We start from the raw sequence: 19,561 nt of genomic DNA, 5'->3' as shown, positions 1-19,561 counted from the left end.
TATTTGCCTCCCGATCCATGCAGGTATTCTGGCTTTGGACCCAGGATGGAGAGCAGCTATGGAGGCTGAGAGTATGTCAAGTGCAACTTTCAGAAGCCAAAGTCGCTGAGGGTTGTAGTGGTTGTTGTAGTAGTAGTTATAGTAGTAGTTGAGATTAAATCAGATGCACCCTTAAGTAGCTTTTGCTATTATGTATTTGAGCATCGATTGTTGCAGCTGTTAAGTCTGCTCAGTTTTACTTTCTGTACACAGAGCTCCACGACTAACCTTAGCAATTTCAGAAAGACCAAAGGTATCATCTGTCAGATGGGTTTTGGCATACATTCATGACCATTCTGATATAACCTTTTGGTTTTTTGTAGATACAGACTATTTGCTTTCCAGAATGTTTGTTGGATATGAAGACAACGAGGATACTGACGTGTATGAAGATGAACTTTATAATGAGGAGTCATCCAGTGAGCAGAGCATTGATAGTGAGGTGGAATTTCATCTCTATAGCCAGATCCACTATTCCCAAAATCTTGGAGAAATGAGCACGCTGGAAATGGATGAAGAAGCTGATGTTGCAGGAGCCATGGATGATAGTTCAGTTCTAACTGAGAAACGGTGTGAAGATGAGAAAATCATTGAATTGATTGATTGTGGTGCTCAGGTTTCACATGACCCTGAGGTCATTGTCTTGTCTGATACACCAGATGAAGACAGTGTTTACAAAAGCAAAGTAAAGAAGTCAACAAGCTCTTCATCTCAAGGTAAAATACATATCCCTCCAGGATCTTCCACGCCAAATCATGCCAAAGCTGTTGGATGTAATACCCTGTATGCTGCTGGATCGGGCACTGACGTTTCAAGGCAAAGGGGAAGCGCTGGTGGGAAGCTTGACCCAGTGAGTTCTGCTGGAGCTGATGCCATCCAAGATGTGTTCGTAATAGATGACAGCTCGGAGGAGGAGAGCTTGTTATCTGAAAGTGATAATGTCGAGACCTGGATGCTTTTGGGAGCCGGTGCAGATGACGGAGATGAAGATATAATGTTGAACCTTGAAGGCTGTGCAACTCCTGTCAGCGAAGGTTAGTACTTTTTTTAATTGCTTGTTTATTCTTCTGTATGTGGGAAGATTTGTTTGCAACGATACCAATGCCAATCTTTGAAAAGAAAGATAAACAGAAAGCAAACTGGAGGATGTAATGATGGGTGCAAAACTATGATGAAGGAAATGGCCATTTTTTATACCATTTCAATACCATTATTTCAGTAGTGTCATATGTGGAAAGACAATATTTTTTCTGGTAGAAATTCTGAAGTGATATCAGAGTGATTAATCTTGTGAACTTTACAACTTTGCTGTGCATTTTGTATTCCTAAGAGTATATAAGAAGTTGCAGGGTGAAGGGAGGTGAAATAAAAAGGTTTCTAATTGTAAACAATGTTAGCAGGAAAAAAACAGTTTGAGGACTAAAGGCATAAAGAAAATCAGAGGTAGGAACTGCCTAACAATAAAAAGTTTGCTGAAAAGTGCTGCAGGGTAGGAAAGTAATTGGTGCTCGTAACCCAGGGAGTAGTGCCATTCCTCTTTTTGCGTGCTGATGTTTCTGCCCCCCTGCCCTGCCTGCCTTGCCTCATTGCCTCTCAGCGGTGCAGACACCGGTGCTCATTGAGGCTGTGCTGTGTGCTACACCAGAGAAATCAGAGCTCAGGAAAGGGATGAACCGTCACAGGGGAGGGAATGGAGCGGAGGGGGGACCACCTGAGCTGGTTCTCCTTCCAGAAGCAGATTCTGTAACCCATCCTTCAGGAGTCTGGCAGTTTGGGCTGTTGATCTAAAATTTACTGTAACTTCTTGTATGGATTCTGCACTCAATAATTCAGAGAGGTTCCCAACCGCTGAGGCTTAACATCTAACATTTGGGTATTTTGCAAAATATTATTCCACGTTACAATGCAGAGTTACTAAATGTGATGGTTAACGCGGCAGATTTTAGATACGCATTTGTAATAATCATACTATGGAATACGTACCTTGTCACCAGCAACTGAAAACTCTCTTAGACGGTCAGCCATCCTTGCTTGTTGCCCACTGGTTTCCCAGTGCACAAAGATGATTTCCAGAAACAGCGTCCCCTGCCAGTTTCACAGAAGGCTGCTTCGGTGGCAGGGCGAGCCCCATCAGCCGCAGTGCTGGGGACCTTTGCCAGATGTTTAAAAAGCTTCATTTAAAAAAAAAAAAGTTTATAATAATTTTCTTCTTTTTTTTATTTTTTTAAAGTATACCATAATTTTACTTGGTGCAGATGTAAATGAGGCGGTTTTGGGTGCAGGGAAATGAAATGTTCTGCAGGCTGGTAGTGGTGAAGTTTTTCCTCGGGGTGGCTGAGCAAACAGTGCTGCTGTTCACATGCTGGTACGCTCCTTGAGAGGGGAAAGCTGAGACGTTGTCTTTGTCTTCTTTTCTGGTAAAACACCTGTTTCTTGCCCGTAAATGTTCAATAACTTATTGCTTAGAGTTGTTCTTGTGTATGTTTTTGCATAGTTACCCATCGCCCGTTGCTAGTCAGACCGTAGCCCGCAGTTGATCTCAGAAGGTGTGCCTGGCCAAGCCTCGCAGAGTTAAGAAATGCTTTTCCTATTCCCAGTGCGATGCCAGGAGAGTGGCAGAGCGTTCAGTTGCCGTGCCAGAACCCCAGACAGCCACGTTATATTTGGAATTTATATAATTTTTTTCTCCCTATTAATCTTTTAAAATGCAGTTTCTAAGAATTAACTTGAAGTTGCTAAATTCCATTAATCTCTTTCTTTTTTGTATTTTCACATCCCATCCTTTTCTTTGAAACTAGAGCTAATTAGCCTGTCTTTTTCTTAAATTACTCTGCCTGTTGGGGAGCTAACGTTTGGTGACGTGTGGTGACTGCTGTAACAGCGATGCAGTTTGTGCGTAGCACAGTTAATACCTTTTCTGGGTAGCGTCTATTTTCCTCATGAGTGCTGGGCAGGCAAATGACCAGGAGTTAGGTTTCTTTTGTTCAATTTACTCTGTGTATCTTCTTGGATTTATGTACCAAAATTGCTGATGGTAGCACTAAAGATTACTCAAAAAAACAGAAGACAGAAAAATGTTTAAACAGTGCTTGAGACTTTAAGCATATTTCAAAATTACATATACACATTTTGGGGAACATTCTCTAATTAATTTATCGGGGTGATTATGGTTAGTACGTGTAACATGAAAATGAAAATTCGTGTCTTCATTCTTTATGCTTTTCTAGTGAAGGTCTGCCGGTTCCAACTGAAAGAGGCTTTTAAAAATCAATACAGGAGGTTAATATCAGGATACAATTTTGCTAACTTATGGCATGTTTTTGTAACAAATGTAGTAATGTTTTTTGTTCATATAGATCTATTCATAGATGTTGACAATAAGCAAGCCGCATTCAAACCAGGTAGCAGGAGCAGAATTTTCCTGTGGTGTGTAAACTTGACATATTCTTAAGAACAAAAATTGTTTCATTTAACGTGGGTGATGTAAGCATTTTTTGCGATGCTGGAATGGGAAGTCGTGGACAGTCACACAAGAGGCTCATAAATATAACTGTTCTTCTCCTACTGTGATTTTTATTCTCAAAGCCACATCAGAACCTCCCCAAAGCCCCTTTTTGTGCCTTGCCTCACATCAATAGTGGTTTTGCCAAGAGCCGCCTCGTGCCTGGGGACGTGGGACGTTTGGATCGTGCATCAGGCACGGGCGGCCCCTGGGGAGCCACTGCTCGTTGTACACACACATCCCTCTTCGTTTTGGCTGCTGCCTTCCTATGTACGTACGACCTTGCAGAAAGCCGTAACCTTTGCGCGTTTCTTCCGGCTGTGCTCAGGCCAGTGGTGACTCCTTTGTGGGTGCCGTGCCCCGTGCTGGTACTGGGGTACCGTGGCACCGGGCGCCCCTCAAACCCCTGCGTCTCATCCCACGTTCCAGGGAATGATACTCGGGTAGCTCCGGCACGTGAAAGTTTGGCTCGGGCACCCTGTTTCTAGCATGTGTGGTGATGGGGATGCAAAGACACAGGCTTAAAATAAATTGGTGATGTATGTATGTGTGTATGTAATGAAAAGCCAAAACAGCATCAAAATAGTAGTAGGGAAAAAAAGACATAAATCTTCCTAATGTAAAGTAACCATAATTTGTATGTTAAGCTTACGAAGCATATAGAACTCCAGTTCTTTATAGTCCTTTATAGGATTCCTTTGCTGAAATGTAAACATAAAAGTTTTAAATCCGAAGGAAGAAATGCATTTTAAAAATGTGTGTTGCCAAATTACTGTCTCAAAGATATTAATTTAAATTATTTTGAGACATGCACAGTTCTGTTTTGAGGGTTTCTAAAGAACGAGATCAAGTATCTAGGTGACTACAGAGTATGTAAATTTCTATTTTAGGGATCAGTATCAGTAGTATAGTATCAGTAAGAATGGACGTAGGGTGTAGTGACTGGTGAAGCCTTGACCTTTCCCTTCTCCCCTGAAACTGCCTGTGACTGCGTAAACGGGACAGACCTCCTGTGACAGTGTCGTGGCCTGTCTAGTGTCCAGTTTGCTTCACATTGAAAAGGAAACTGAAACGTGAACAATTCTCTGACTGTGTCAGTCATTTGATGAGTCTGTTTTCATGTCTTAGTCCCTGAAATAGAGATGCTGAGGCTCCACCAGAGTCAGAAATAACCCTCAAGGAAAGGAATTAAGTGTATCTCCTTATTTGGTTAACTCCTCTACACCTTACTTGCTTGCCCTGCTCTTGTCTAACAGTCTTATTATTTTTAATATTCTCTATAAACAAATAACACTTTCTTGATGCCTTCAGCACAGTCTTCCCCCTATGCGGCCTTCTAGCTTCAGCCACCACCTTCTGCTGTGACGGAGGAGATGTCCCTTTGCCTTGGGAAATGAGCTCTGCTTCCTGATGCTAAACCAAGATTCACCTGTACCCTTCTGTCCTCAGTTGACGTCTTGAAAGTCAGGGCTGCCCCACAAACACTGCTGTTCAGTACACAGCTGAAAGCTTTTCCTCCCTTTCTGCCCTCTTTCCAAATGGCTTTAGATGCCTTTCACTTTTTATTTTTGCTTGTCTAATATCATGTTAATCAAAATCATGTTTGTCCCTGTATTTCTGTAAAATCCAACTTTTCATTGCGCGTCTGCTGGTTTCTCAGCAAGTACAGCTGATTGGCAGCCGTGCGTTATTTGGGATATGAGGATGGGCGCTGGCTTCCTTGTTTCACACAGAGGAATGTCAGGCACAGCACTTACTGTGTCCATCGTGTCTCTGACTTTGTTTTTCTGTGGTAGATTGTGCATAGCTTGGAAGCGAAGCAGGCACTTCAATTACCCACGGTCGGCCAAGCTGAAAGACGGTGACCACGAACCTGTGCACATTACTTGCCCCCACCTGGTCACCTGTGGGTTTCCTTGCACAGCGTTTGGAAAAGTGCGCTTCTGCGGGTTGTTACGTTGCAAAAAGGTCCTACCTGCTTCACGTGGCATTTAAAAAATCGTGTTTGGTATGATTTACCTGATTTTTTAAATGTTTAGAGTCTAGAAGAAGGTGTGCAAAGAGAATCATCACAAACTGTACTAAGTGTACCAAATTCATTTTTAGTGTCGTAGAGTTTCCAGGTCGTTGAAGGAGGTTTCTCCCCTCCCACCCCTTTCCTCCACTTTGCAATAAGAGTATATATGATAAGAACGTTAATCTCCTGTAGTTGGAAGTCTTTCATCCATTCCTTCATTAAAAGCTTCCTGTTAACGTATTTCCTCTCCCATGTATAGCCACAATCCTAATCTCTGTGCTTTTTTTTCCCTCACGGCTTTTGGAAAGACGGCTTTCAGAGCTGCAGCATTGGTGTCCGGCCACTAAGGGGTACAAAAAACAATTTATCTTCTCCCTCTTTCATCCTTTGCCCACCCAGTCCCTTCCTCGGAGACAACAGGCTAATGTGATCACGCTCTGGGCTTGGCAGGTTTGTGTAGTTGTTTTTTAATCCAAAGTTTCTATAAAACAGCACATAGGTACTCTGCTGGCTTCACAGAGAGGGAATGGTTGTTTTCTTCTCTGCGCTGTTTTTTTTCCTGTTACCACGGTAGTGAGGCTTTTACAAGAGCATTGCTGGAGGTACTACTGCTGGCACAAGAGGTTGCTGTTACAGCACCAGCCCTGGGTATGGCTCTGCCCTGGCACGGAGCATCGCGTCCCAATGCCCTTCACGGTGGCATCTCCACAGGCTCCCCAGGAACCCCGGGGCCACCTTCTGAGCGGCTCTGGGCGCGTTTTCATGACATCTGCGGGCAGAGACAGGCCACGCAGTAGTTGGAGCCATTCCCACGTGTGCTGCTTGGCGCGGCTGCCACCCGGGGGTCCCGGGGGTCCTCCCCCCCACAGCACCGGGCCCGGAGCAGGGACCACTCAGCCTCTGCTCAGGAGCGGTGCCTGTGCAGCTGGAGCGCGCTCCAGCCCGGGGGCGCAGAGGGGCTCTGCCAAAGACGACACCATGCTTTTATTGAACCATCTTGTTCCACGACTGCGTAGAAGCCGTACTTGGTGTTGCTTTGGCACTGGTGGTAACATCAGACAAGCGAACAGCAGAAGATTCAGAGCAGAAAGCACAAAACTGAGGCTTACGGGGAGTTGCCAGATATTTTTAAATTTGTTTATCACATGACCTTCTAGCTGTCTGAATACATTAAGTAATTTTTGTGTTTCCTAACAGATTGACTTCTGGAATTCGGTAAATACGAGTATTTTTAATCTTCTGTGTTGAAAGTAGTTATGGAAGGAAGCCAGCGTCCAAGGGGTAAATCATTTCACTTGAGGCATGGGGTTTTGTGTCCACTTTTGCTCCTGCTGTCCTGTAAAACTGCCCTGTACAAAAAGAAATAGTGAACATAAAATGAAGTGCAAGTTAGTATTTCTAAAGCAGTTTTTTCAGCTTTCCCTTTTGGCGTCCATTTCCATCTTGTTTACCAGGTTTAGAGGTCTTGCTATGCACTGATTTCTATCCTTAGTAATCAAGCCTCTCATTTAGTCAAAGAAACCATAATAAAAATACATCTGTAAAATGAAAAAAAAAGTGAGGCGGGATGTAAACATTTAGTGAATGAAAGCATAAAAAAATTCATGCCTAAACTGAAAAAAAAGAAATTTTAAAGCATTTTATTTTTGCCTCTTCCTTAAAAAATAATATAGGAAGGAGTTTTCTATTCAGCAGCAGTAACTACGGTTTACGGAGTCAAAACAGAAATAGCAGTCTCTGATAAATTTAGCTTATTGTTTTATCTCTGTCAGCCGTGCTCAAAAGGAAATACGCTTTGTTAACTATCAGTTTTTAAATGGCTTCTTCTAGATGTATGACTTAATTTTCTCTTAACTCTGTGTGATACTACAGAAACTATTCAAAAATCTGACCACATCTGTTTTTTTTTCTCTCTGTGCTGTTATTCAAATCCCTCAGTGTATTTTTAAATGGTGAAGAGGTGTAAGCTTCTTTCTAAAATGACAAAAAAGTACAGTGAGTTCTGCTTTTCTTCTTTAATTTACCCTTTCCCTTGACAGCTAGTTTTGAACGCGACCTTTGCACAATATAGTATGTTTTTATTCTAGAGTCTTGATATTTGTAGCACCAACTTACTCTTTTTACAAAAATATCTACAAGAAATTTTTCTTTTTGTTAGGCTGCAGAAAAACTATTTCTAGAGCCATAGTTCCCTGTGCTTTTTGGATGCCTAAGTTGTGGAATCGCTGAATTAAATTTCAGCAAAGGTTGCTTTCAAAAGTAAAAAAGATTTCTTGGTGAAAATTAGTTTCACAATTAAAATGTTTTTATTACTAATACATAATGGTAGGTGCTGCGTTTCTTAGAAGCAGCAAGACTTACGAGTGTGGTCCATGTACAAACTCTGATGTAAAACCCCAGCCACGAGCCCCGAAGAAGCAGGGTTGCGTGGCGGCCGACAGCTCGCTGCGTCTCCGCTCGCTGCTGCGTCTCCGGGGGCCGGGGCAGACGCGGGGACGCTGCAGACGGTGGCCGTGGCCATCGCACGGCGGCAGCGGCTCAGCATCCCCTCTGGAGGAGTCCTCTCACGGCAGGCGGGAAGGCCTTGGGGTAAAAGCGGCGTTGGCGAGCATCCCGTGCTGTCCGGTACGCCACGCACGTGGCACCGCGCCGTCCCTGCCGCCTGCGACGCTCGCTCGGGATGGAGGGGCTTCCCAAGGAGGGGGTCCTTGGTCCTCCCTCCCTGCCGGGAGCCCCCTGTCCCTGTCCCCACTCCTGATGGGAGCCTGGCGCGGGGCTGGGAAGGGGGCGCTGGCGCAGTGGTGCCAGGTCGTGCTGGCTGCCGGGGAGGCGCAGGTCGAGGTCACCCGCTGCCGTGTTGGTGTGTTTGTGCACGCGCTGCTGAAACCCCGTATCGGCTTTGCTCACAACGGTGCCCCGCTGAGCGCTTGGGCTTTGCCTGCGATTTGGGGGGTTTTCTTCTGGCTCGTGTTCGCTAGAACCCTAACGATACCTAAATGTAGTAGGAGTGTTTTGTGCGTGAGTTACTGCAGCAGAATGCACCCCGGAGCCGTAATAAGCAGTGGGAATCCACCTCCCGTTTGGAAGATACAGCACATGCATATGGATATTTTGATTAAAGGAAAAAAAACTTAATCTTCTTTACCGTGTAATGTGGATACACTCGAATCTCTTGATTATTTAAGAAAAAAAAATTAATAAAACTAATAAAGTTCCTTTGAAAATCTGAAGAGATCCAGACTAAGTATACCTGCAGCCTGAGCAGGCCCTTTTATCTGTACAGATTTCTCTGCTATTGTGGACCTTAGCTCTAATTTAAATTTCCCATGGCTTTGGATTGCTGACTAGGTTTTCTGCAAGAGTGCCCATGCTTACATGGTCATATATTCTGGGTGACTTTTTCACTTTTTTTCTCTTTTTTTTGCTGCTCTGTTGATTGTTATAAGGGGAATTTTTTTTTCCACTTCTGTCATCGGTTTAATCTTTCTTCCTTGTCCCTGTTTCTCTGGGCTTCTTACAGGTGGGGAGAAACTCTCATATTGCAACTGAATTTTTGAATCCTGCTGGGAGACTGATTTAATCCTTCTGAACGAGAAGCTTAAGATTTTTAAGTAATTAAAAAATGCAATAGAGAATATACTGAAGACAAAAGACTTGCTGGTTTAAAAAGGGGAAAAGTTAAGTTTCAGTAGGGCTACAAAGGGACGTAAATCATGCAGATATGTGCATGGAATAAGCACAGGAAAAAAAGAATTTATATTAATGAATTTTAAAACAGAGTAAAAGTCCAGAGAAGGACTGACAGGAGGAATAAAATGGCCCGTTGTTAATGCTTTGTTACGTGTTTTCCTGTTTATCGTAGCACCTAGTGGAAGTGGTTTTGTCCTTCAAAGCTGTGGACAAAATCGACGTGTAGAAGGACAGCACATGCTTCATTTTGTGAGCCCTTAGGCTGTAATTGGCCCATTTCTAGAGAAACTGGTCCCTTTTTGCTGCAGAGACCTCGCTGTGTCTCGGGGTGCGGAGGGGACTCACTGCAGAGGTCCGAAGTGCAGGTGGGCTGAGTGGCTGTGCTGCCACCACGGCAGGCAGTGCATTAGGCCGTTTGTACCTTTCTTAATGAAGAGCACAGAAAACTTATGCTGTGATACCGTCACAGCAACCGTTCATCTTGTAACAGTTGGTATTGGGTGGCTCTTTGCTTTTTCGGTCTGGAGGAGATACAGAGTAGATCCTTAATACTGTAATATCTGTGCATGTGCAGGTACATACACAGTATCTATAGCACAACCTGACGAGTCCTGGGATGGTTACAGTGGTTGTCTTTATACTCTGTTAATGTATATAATTGATATTTCCAGTATTCTTATTGATAAGTGTTGCATGCCTTCCGTGACTTTCGTGTATTTCACCCGCAACCACGTTCCTCCAGTGGGTTTTGCCAGCAAGGACCGTGCCATTGGCCAGCAAGAGGCTGGTGTGGGCTCACACCTCACCCCGCTCCTGGCGCTCTGTATCCCTGTGCTTCCTCCTGCTTCCGTAACTGCCTGGGTTGCTTCCGGCCTGTGCTGAGACAGATTCCAAACTCCATGTGTAAATCAGAGTAACGCCGCAAATATCCAGAGAAACTCTGGATTAGGGAGGTTTTTGTCACCAGAACCTCTCCAGCTGCCGGATGCTCATGACGGCCAGGCTCTCCCAGGAAGCTCTCCATGCCGGAGCACCGCTGGCCGGAGCTCATCGCCCTTGGAAGGTGGGAGAGGCAAGGGTGACAAAGGTGGGAGAGGTGAAGGTGACACCGAGGACTGTGCAGGAGGTTGTATGAGCAGCCCATCACCCGTTGCCTCTGCTGAGGGTTTCCAGCTCACAGCGGCATTTCCCATTAATGTGGCAGTTTTTGCAGTTGTGGAATTCAGCTTTAAGCTGTTTAATTTTTTATGAAAATTTCTAGCACCAGGAAGGTTTCCCATCTGCCAGGCTCAACCTCTATGCACTTCCTATGGTGGTGGTGATGTTTGTCTGGTTTTCCTCTGGTACTCTTGCTAATGTCTCTGATTTTATTTTGTATGCAACAGCGCCAAGTATCTTGAGTATATACCTTGGGAGATAGCGACTTTGTTAGAAGTGTGAAAATAAGAAAATAAAAGCTCTATCTAGTCAACTGGACTTCTCGTTGTGGGCAGGTGATGCATGACTTATGTTACCGAGCAGTAAAGCCATCGCCCGCACACTGTAGAGAGCCATATGCACAGGACTGGCTGCCTCGATGTGTTTTGGGTGCTCGTTCTGTGAGTTCCTTTGCCCTCTTCGTACAGTCTCGGGTCTCATACATGGTGGTTGGTTTTCTTCCATTTCCCTCCTTTTGCAGTGTAGGCGAGAGGAATACACTTGCAGGCGCTGAGGCGGCCTGGTGGATATGGCAGGTTTTGGCGACGATCACAAAGCAATCCTTTGCCCAAAGCTTTGCCGTGCTGCGGGGGCTGCTATGGCTCGTCCCTCCCCAGAGTCCCGAGCCGCCAGGCACAGCAAGGTCCCGGCCAGGCACCCTCAGCACTCGATAAATCCCCCTCCATCAGCCCCTCTAGCCCCCAGTGGCGGAGGGAGAGGGGCGGGGGCGGGGGGAGGACGCCAGATGCTTTTTTCGGTCTCTTTTTGAAACTCCCTGTGCATGGCGAAACAGCAGAGTTTTCCCTGCCCTTTAGGCACGGGGGTGTTGTGCAGCCTCCGCGGTGACAGTAGTTGCGTTACGGTTGTACGTACGTCCCGGCGTAGACGCTGCTGAAGGTAAGCCACGACTGCATCTTGTACTTTTAAAACTTTATCTGCAGCGGTCCGGGGATTTCCCCCGCCCCCCGAGGCCATGGGGGGCTCCGGTGGCGCTTCGGGCCGGCTGCAATGCTACACGTGTGTAAGCATATGCACACGTGTGTATTTGTATGTGTATTTATAGACGTGTACGTGAAGGTTCAGCTTTTCCGCTTGCATCGTGTTGATGTGGGATATCATGCACATGCAGCTTTACAAAGAAAACTCAAGTGAGAAAAGTTGCCAACTTTTAACAGAGAATTCCTCTCGTGTTCCAAAATACGTCTCCGAGGGGGGCAGCAGCGTCCCCAGCCTGTATCCGCAGCCGAGATGGCGGAGGTCGGTGCAAGAGGCTTCAGCCCCCCACAGCCCCGCACAAACAGGACCGTTCCCCCAGGCGCCGGGGAATGTGTGCAGTTTCCGTACCATTTCCCTGAACTTTTGGTACTTCTAGAGCTAAAGCTGAGTGGGCGTGCACTAGGGGGATTTCCTCATCAGACTTTTAATTATAATTTTGTTTTGGCATAAAATTTAAAATAGCAAAGAGGAGGATTCCTTTAAGAAATCCGTGCCAGCCATCAGAGCAGAGGGACAATTCAGCTGGCGTTTGTAGCGTGTGTGTTTGTGCACCTCCCCGTGGGTTGTTCTGTGGGGTTTTGGTGAGCTGACGTTGGAGGCGGTTTATTCCCTGAGGCAGTTTTTATGAAACACGTCCGTACTGACCTTTAAGGTGGTAGTGATTTAGCTTGTTTGTATGTTTTTATCTTATTTAATTTTTGACGCACCCTTCTTTTTAAAAAAATCTTTTGGAAACTTTTATATTTCTGGATAGAAAAAAAAAAATTAAATTGTCCTCGTGCGACGTCCGTTTGTCAAAAACGAAGCCTGAAGACCAGGCATCAGGCAGTCGCTTGCGTGTTGTGCGGTTTTTTCCCGTTTTAGGCAGCAGCCGTGCGCAGGCGGAGCGACGGCGTCCCCCTCGCTCCCGCACAGAGGGCAGCGAGTCGCTCGCGGCGCGCAGCGGCGGCGTGTTCTGGGGGGGTTCAGGCAGGGTGCGAACCCCGCGGCGCGGCCGCTGCTCCGGACCCTGCTCCGCCGGACGCTCCCGGGGACCCTCCGGCCACCGGTGCCCCCCGGCTGCACTGGGGGGGCCCGTGCGCGACCCCCGGCCGTCCCTGCCTGCCCCTGCCTGCCCGCGCCCCCACCCCCGCCCTGCCTGTCCCTGCCCCTTCCGCCCGGCCCGTCCGCGTCCCCGCCCGCCCCTGCCCTCCGCCCGCCCTTCCCGGGCCCGCCTCGCCCCGGCCCTGCCCGCGCGTCCCGCGCGGCCCGGCGGCAGGCGGCCCCCGGCGGGGCTCCGGCCGCTTGCGGGGCCGGTCAGCGGCGGGATTCATGTGAGACGGTGCGTGCTCGGCACCGATTGGCGTCTCATCGGAGAGGCTCATGATGAGTTTTGTCTCTCCTCGTAGTGTTTGTTCCCTGTTTGACTACTTCTGAGGAGTCCGCGGCCGGGGCCCACCGGCTTCAGCCTCCTGTCCTGCTTTTGCCATTTCTGGGTGGAAGCACCGTTGCTAATAGGCAGTTCTGAACCCGAGTGTTGTGATTTACCTTAAAAATTACCTTCTCTTGGAAATGATCGTGGAGTTACCGACTTCAGAAAACAGTAAATTGCAAAAATCTTTTTTTTTTTTTTTGGCAAGCATTATTTAGGCTTTCGCTGAGGTCTTGAGCGAGAAGTTTGCAAGCTAGTTATATATATCTTAGCCTGCACGTTCAAAGTGCAGTATGGTTTTAAATACAAGTGACACCTCTTATGACGTATGTCAGTGATGTAATTTTTTTGTGGCATGCACGTGTGCACTCTGAGGGACAAAAGCTGAGAAATACTTTCCCTTTTATGGAAATACCCATTTGAAAATCATTCTCCAATGGACTCAAGTAATTAGAGGGAGCACGTGAAAACGTTCCAGGTACTTGGTGAGGCAACGAAACACTGCGTCAAAATGGGAAGAAAGCTGCTGAAGCTGCTTTTGAGCCCATGTGGTCCGAGCTCTGGGGAGGGAGATGAACGCCGACAGAGACAGGCCGGCAGCTCTCTGCTGAGCCCCTCGCGCCTCGTCACAGCGTGGGACACCGCGGGCACCCAGCAACGCTGCCTGGGCCCGAGGCTGTTCATGCCGATGGAAGGACAGGGCTGCCCTTGGAATTAGGGTGGCTGAGGACAGTGGTACTCAGTGCTAACTGGTTTTGAGCCTGCAAATTCCTTACATCTGAAGTATGTAGTTAATTTAAAGCCCAGTCGGTTGGTTTGTTTTGTATGCCACATTCATCATCACAGGGAATGCACCTCCAAAGTTGTCCTCCCCACTCCTTTTTTTTCTTTTTTTTTAATTTCAAAGCTTGACTAATCTTGAGTTGCTTTGTGAAGCTAAAATTCTGTAGGACTTTGAAGGAGGAAGCAGGCTCTTTGGGAACTGTATTCTTCCCAAATGACATTTTTTTTAATTCTTACTGTATATGTTCTTACTATAAATCTATTGGACGCTAAGGATAACTTCATTTAAACTTTTTTTTCTTTTTTGAATTTGGCAAATATCTGCTTTTTTCATCAGTAAAACTGAGACCATTTCTCAGTCTGCTCAGATGTTGCCATTCCAGTTTGTATCTTACGGAGAGGACATCTGCTCATAAAATAGACATAAATGAAAAACACACCAAAAAATCCTTGTCAATAGTTCGAAAATGGTACAGCTGCAAGAACAGCTTTTCAGCATGCTGTAGCTCTGTTTTTCTGTAGTTTCTCTGAGAATGTAAATGCCCAAAGGAGAGCATTTCCAGCAGGGGTGGGTTGTGATGGCAGCAGCATCCACCCCAGACGGACAGCCCGGTGCCTGGCAGGGACACAGCAAACCCTACACGTCCCCGCGGCAAAAACCCTACGTGTCCCCGTGGCGGGATCTGCGGGTGTTCCCACACAGAGCTTCGTGGCACGCCGCAGCGCGAGCACGGCGCAGGAATCGGCCGCACGTGTCTCCCACTGCCAGCAACGGGATGTCTGCCGGGACGGAGTTGGGGGGGTTAGGGTTTTGAGTTAGCCAGCCAGTATTTGCGGTTCACCTTCTCTTAAGTAGTTATGTCGGTTTTAACTTCGGGTGCGCCACCTGAAATAAGGAGAGGCAGGAAAGGATCGCTGGCTGGTGGTGGTAGCTGTGGTGGCATTAAATGTTCGGCATTTAATCTGCTCTCTGCCATCTCTTTCTGAGGGCACTGACCGCAGGGGCTCATCAGAAGTCCCCAGGATAAATCAGGGCAGGCAATAACTGGGGTCGAAGTGGCTGTTCTGTTTTAGAGGAAATGAACAGCCATTGCCCTGTGTCTAGGTAGTTGGTTTATTTTTAAATAGTTTACATACCATCAATGAGAAAAACATGAAAATTACTCTTAATGTCAACTAATTCAAGGATGAAGGGAAGGATAAAAAAAGCTCTTCCAATATGAATGTGAAATTCAGACAGCGAGTTCTTTTCAGTTTGTTTTCCAACATTTAACTCTATCATCGTAATTTTGAAGTTTATTAATAAAATTAACTGCCATATAGGACACAATTCTGTATGCAAGGAATGAAAAATCAGAGTCCGTTCAGGCAATTCTCATCAAGGAAAAGAAAAAAGGAGAGGAGGAGAAAGGAAGAAAAATCAAAATGACATCAAGGCATCAGTATCAGACTCTCTTCACATCTCCCCACACTTAAAATTCTAAGTTTTAATTATTGACCAATGTCAGTGTGGTTCAGTGAGCAAAAATTAGGACAGGTGATCTGAGCATAAATATTAACAATGCTTGGAGTTGAAAACAGTTGACTAATGACTTCGTTAATCAAATTTGTATACAGGTGATAGTGCTGCACCTCCATATTCAGCTGCGTAGTACAGGCATCCTAACTCCACATGTGCTTCTTGATTAAAAATCAGTGATTTTTCCGCTTTTTGCTCTAAGCAGTGGAATACAGTTTTTTGTGATAAAAATACAGTTAGTTGTCTATTTTCTAGTGTACTTTGTAAGTAGTGGAACAGGTACAGCAATATAGGACAATGTTTTCAGTGGTATTTTGTGTGTTATTGCAGTAATTAAAATCACTAATGCTGCTCTTCTGTGAATGATGGCTGCAGAATGCGCTGCGTCCCAGGCACCGCGCGTCATGGGGGGCAGAAGGGTGGCACAAGGTAGTCTGGAGGCAATAAGTATGAAACCATCAGTGATCTAAGAATATGTTTTTAATTCAGAAGTTAAGGTTATTTTCCCCTTGTAAAACTGAGAGGGGAGTGGTCTGAAAGAGACATGAGAAAAAAGGGGGCAATGGCTCATCTTACAGCCCACCAGAGGGACGTGGTACTTCCTCATTTACATTTTAGCGTTGACTCTTCTGAAGACTTTTTTTTTCCCCAAAACACATAGTTAATAGAGCAATTTCTGTAATATTTATACAAAATGCAGTATAATCGTAGAGCTTCAAAATAAACTTTGATTGTATCTTTGCAGAACCAGTTATGCTGCCCATATGCATTTAAACTCCGCACACACCAATTTTATTTAACAAAATTCATCCCTGTATTTTTATTTACAGCAAGGATCCTTATATTTATGCATATATGATATCTCTGATTACACAGGAGTTAGATAAAACATTTAGGATGGAGTCTCTGTGAAGAGATACATGTTAGTTGTCTCTGAAATTTAAACACAAAATAGTTAATAACAACTACAAAGAACTGGAAAAACCACGGTTGTGCTAAGTTGTTGATGCCAGAGACTGCTGACAAAATATTAGCACCAGTAAGTTCAGCTGCATTCTGTCCTGGACCCAAATATCAATGGCTGAAATACGCCAGAAAACCAGATGAAATGAATTTGCAAAATAATAAGCTTCTTGCATTTAAATAATCTTCTTAAACCAGCAAAAATGGAGAAATATGATTTCCAATTTTATTTCATTCTCGTTTTCTGATGCAGAAAGATGAGATGAGTTTGTGTAGGAAATGTTACAGGATGTGTTTGGGAATACAGCTACGGTTTGGGGGCGATTCGTAGGTGAGATAGCCGTGTTTTGGATTTTTTCACCTTTAACACTTGTCTATTGAAAGCTACTCCTCCAAAGCTACTTTTGACACGGTACGAGGTATTTGCCTTGTAAAAGCTTTACAGAAATCGCAATGAGACTGCTTGGCAACTACTAAAGCAAAACTTTTAAAGTAACGTTTCCTACTTCATGTTTGGTTTAACTTGTTTCTTTTTCTTTTCTTTTTTTTTTTTTTTTTTAAGAGAGATATTCCTTAAAATATATGGTGATCTTTTAAAAACTATAAATAAGTTGGAAGGGAACAGAAAAAATCCTCGTTTGACTGCAAATTATGAAAAACACATTAGTGGTGACTTCTGTCTTGAAAAAAGACTCTCACTTGCCTTTTTTTTTTTTTTGGTAATAAATAATCTGTAATTCACATAGAATTTGGCACAAGGTATTTTGGAAGCTGAAAAATGACTGAATTTCTAATATATATTACACTATATTGGAGAAATTTAATTTTTCAGTCTTTTTACTGCACTAGCAAGCTTTACCTTTGGAAAGATGTTTCAGTGTTAGCCTGTGGTGTCAGGATAACTTTTTTCTTCATTTTGACGCTACAGTGTTTTATCCCTGGGCTCGAAGATAATCAGCAATCCAAGGGAAGGAAAGAATAATAGAAGTTGTTGTTGGGCTCTGTCAGCGGCTTAATGTTCCTCGAGGTTTCTGTGCCTTGCATTTGACAGCAGCGGGATGTGCCAAAGGCCCAGTGCCTCTGCCCGACGAGAGGCTGTGAGCTGGGTCGTGTTGGCTGATGGAGAGGAGCAGACGGGGACTGGCTTTCGGGGCATCTGGTACAAATTCGCTCTCGTCCCCCGGCCGCGGGGGTTTGTGACTGCGACGTCCTTTGGACCGAATTCCGTCTGCGTATCCTCTTCTCGTTTGCCGTTTACTGCCCACATTCAGACTGCTCGGTCCCCTCTTGACTCCTTTGCAGCCAGACCACCATTGCCATAACACACGTCAGGAGGGCGACATTTTAACCAGTTTGTGGGTTGGATTCTTACCGCTTCCATCACTGATCGCCATCTTCCATAGGAAAAGCCGAGGCTGATTGAAAGGGAACTTGGGGTACATTTTGTCATGTGTGGCCAGAGGTGCGAAATGGTGACCTAGGTCACGGATCACCCTTAGTGTCTAACGTGTGCACTTCCACGTGTAGCGAATGTAAATGTGTTGATAACAAGTTTGTGTAGTTTAGATGCTTTTCAGTGGTGAGGTGTTGCATGGGCCAGCCGGGACGGGCACGCTGTGCTGAGCGTTGTCCCCAGTGTCTCTCTGGGGGTGCTCCTCTGCCAGTGTCGGATCCTCTAAGCAGTGTGCTCTTCCGTTGACAAAGCTCATTGGGTAATTTTTTCCCAAATATCGCTTTCCAACAAATACTTCCTACAGCTGTCCTATTTTAATTATATTTCTCTGGGCGTAGATTGAACTGTTTGTTTACAACACGGTGTGCCTCTTCCATCGTGTGCGAGAGCTTGGCAAAATGGAGACTGAGCAGTATGGGTGTAGGAGTTGCCAGATGACATAGTGGGACGTGGTCAGTCTTGTTACCCCATCCCAAATGTGGAATACTTATTTTTCATCCTAAAAGAGGCAGAACATTACTGCCAGCTTCTCTACTGTGCTCTTTTTTCTCTACTTATTCTGATTAAAAATTTATTCACCTCTTCCAAGTTCCACCAGTGAGTTACAGGATCATCCGAAGTATGAAAAATGGCCTCTAGTCATCTTGCCAAAAGCTCTTCATTTCCATCGTTGAGCGTCCAAATTACTTTTCTTGGCCTTTTTGCCCTATACCTCCCTGACCCCAAGTAATCCCTTGACATAATTTCGAATAATGAGGAACTCATCTATGGAATTATGCAGATAACATTTTTGATGGCACATGTGATAGTTTGAAGGATACAGTCAAATTGTTATTTAATTGGAATATTGTCAATGTCGTCATTTTAAATTATTCATACATTTTGAAAACTATGATAAGGGCTAGAAAGCAACCAGCTGTGTAGTGGACTCAGTGGCCTTAAAGTGTGTGTTAGCTGTCACACCAAAAAAAGAAGAAAGGAAAACTGTTAAATGCCATTTTGCAGGCAGAGGTTATTTTCAGTGGCTTGGGAAAGGGAATCTTCTCAGTTGTGTGAGTTTATGAGGTGGTATTGAATGTCTTAATGCTGACTGCTGCTGCATTTGGTATTGTTTCTTGATGTTTGCTGAGTGGCGGTTTTGTGTAGCCCGTCATCTTAGTGTTAGTGCTGGTGACTTCTTTACTACCAGGGTCTAAGGAGGCCCCCGGCCAACAAAATGGTCTGGTCACCTTATCTATAGACCTTCTGGAGGAGGAGGTGGGAGGTGGGAACGGAGCTGCAGGTGCTGTTGGGGTAGGAGGCAGAAGCTCAGGCTGAAGTCGTCTGTGCGTGGTGGAGCTGAGTGGGGTTTGCTGTGCAGCTCTGCCTCTTCCAGTCCCCCCTGCAACAGGCCGTTACAGGGGGCGAGGATAAAGGTGGAAGGATGGAGGCAGTTGCACCAGCACCACGAGCCAGACTTTTCTTCATCTTCTGGGGAGAGCCTGTGCTGAGTGGCCGCGATCAGGCAGTCCAAAGCCTGGCTGCAGAAGAAATAACCTCGGGTGGGAAGGAGAAGATTGTGCTGCTGCAGGATCCAGCTGCAGGATCCAGCTGCAACTCCAAGGCAAGAGTTGTCTGGCAATGGCAAATCCAGACCAGTCCCGAGAGTCTGGAGGTCTTTCACCAGCGGTACCTTTTCTTACCCGTATGAGCACAGGACTGGTGTGCGCAATGATGCTCATCCGTTTAGCATTAGGTAAAAGATGAGGTAACCAAGCCAGTAGAAGAAAAGGCTGATGGTCCCGTACTACAAGATGTTTTGGAAAGCGGGTGCCACCTGTGAAATGTAGCTCGGTCCCTGGGGGGTTTATGAGCCCTGGCAGAAGTCTGCTGGCCCTGCCAGAGCCAAACTGGCCACTGGGTTGCTCGCCTCTCTCCACAGTGTGCTCCCCTGAGCCCTGGGCGTGGGGTGGCCACTGTGGCACGCAGCACAAGTGCTTGAGCTCAGCCCC

The 19,561-nt window shown here is 45.6% G+C and overlaps 1 protein-coding gene across 1 annotated transcript in view; it reads left to right on the top strand.

Annotated features, from left to right (window-relative positions):
- Nucleotides 1–19,561, top strand: part of ZCCHC7 (zinc finger CCHC-type containing 7) — a 115,292-nt gene that overhangs the window by 5,548 nt on the left and 90,183 nt on the right. The window contains exon 4 of the mRNA XM_063320896.1: nt 363–1,073. Within this exon, the coding sequence (XP_063176966.1) occupies nt 386–1,073 (688 nt within the window). The 5' untranslated portion in view covers nt 363–385. The remainder of the gene's footprint in view (nt 1–362; nt 1,074–19,561) is intronic.

Source organism: Chroicocephalus ridibundus, chromosome Z, assembly GCF_963924245.1.
Source record: "Chroicocephalus ridibundus chromosome Z, bChrRid1.1, whole genome shotgun sequence".
Lineage (NCBI taxonomy): Eukaryota > Metazoa > Chordata > Aves > Charadriiformes > Laridae > Chroicocephalus > Chroicocephalus ridibundus.
This window is presented reverse-complemented; position numbering and strand designations above follow the sequence as displayed.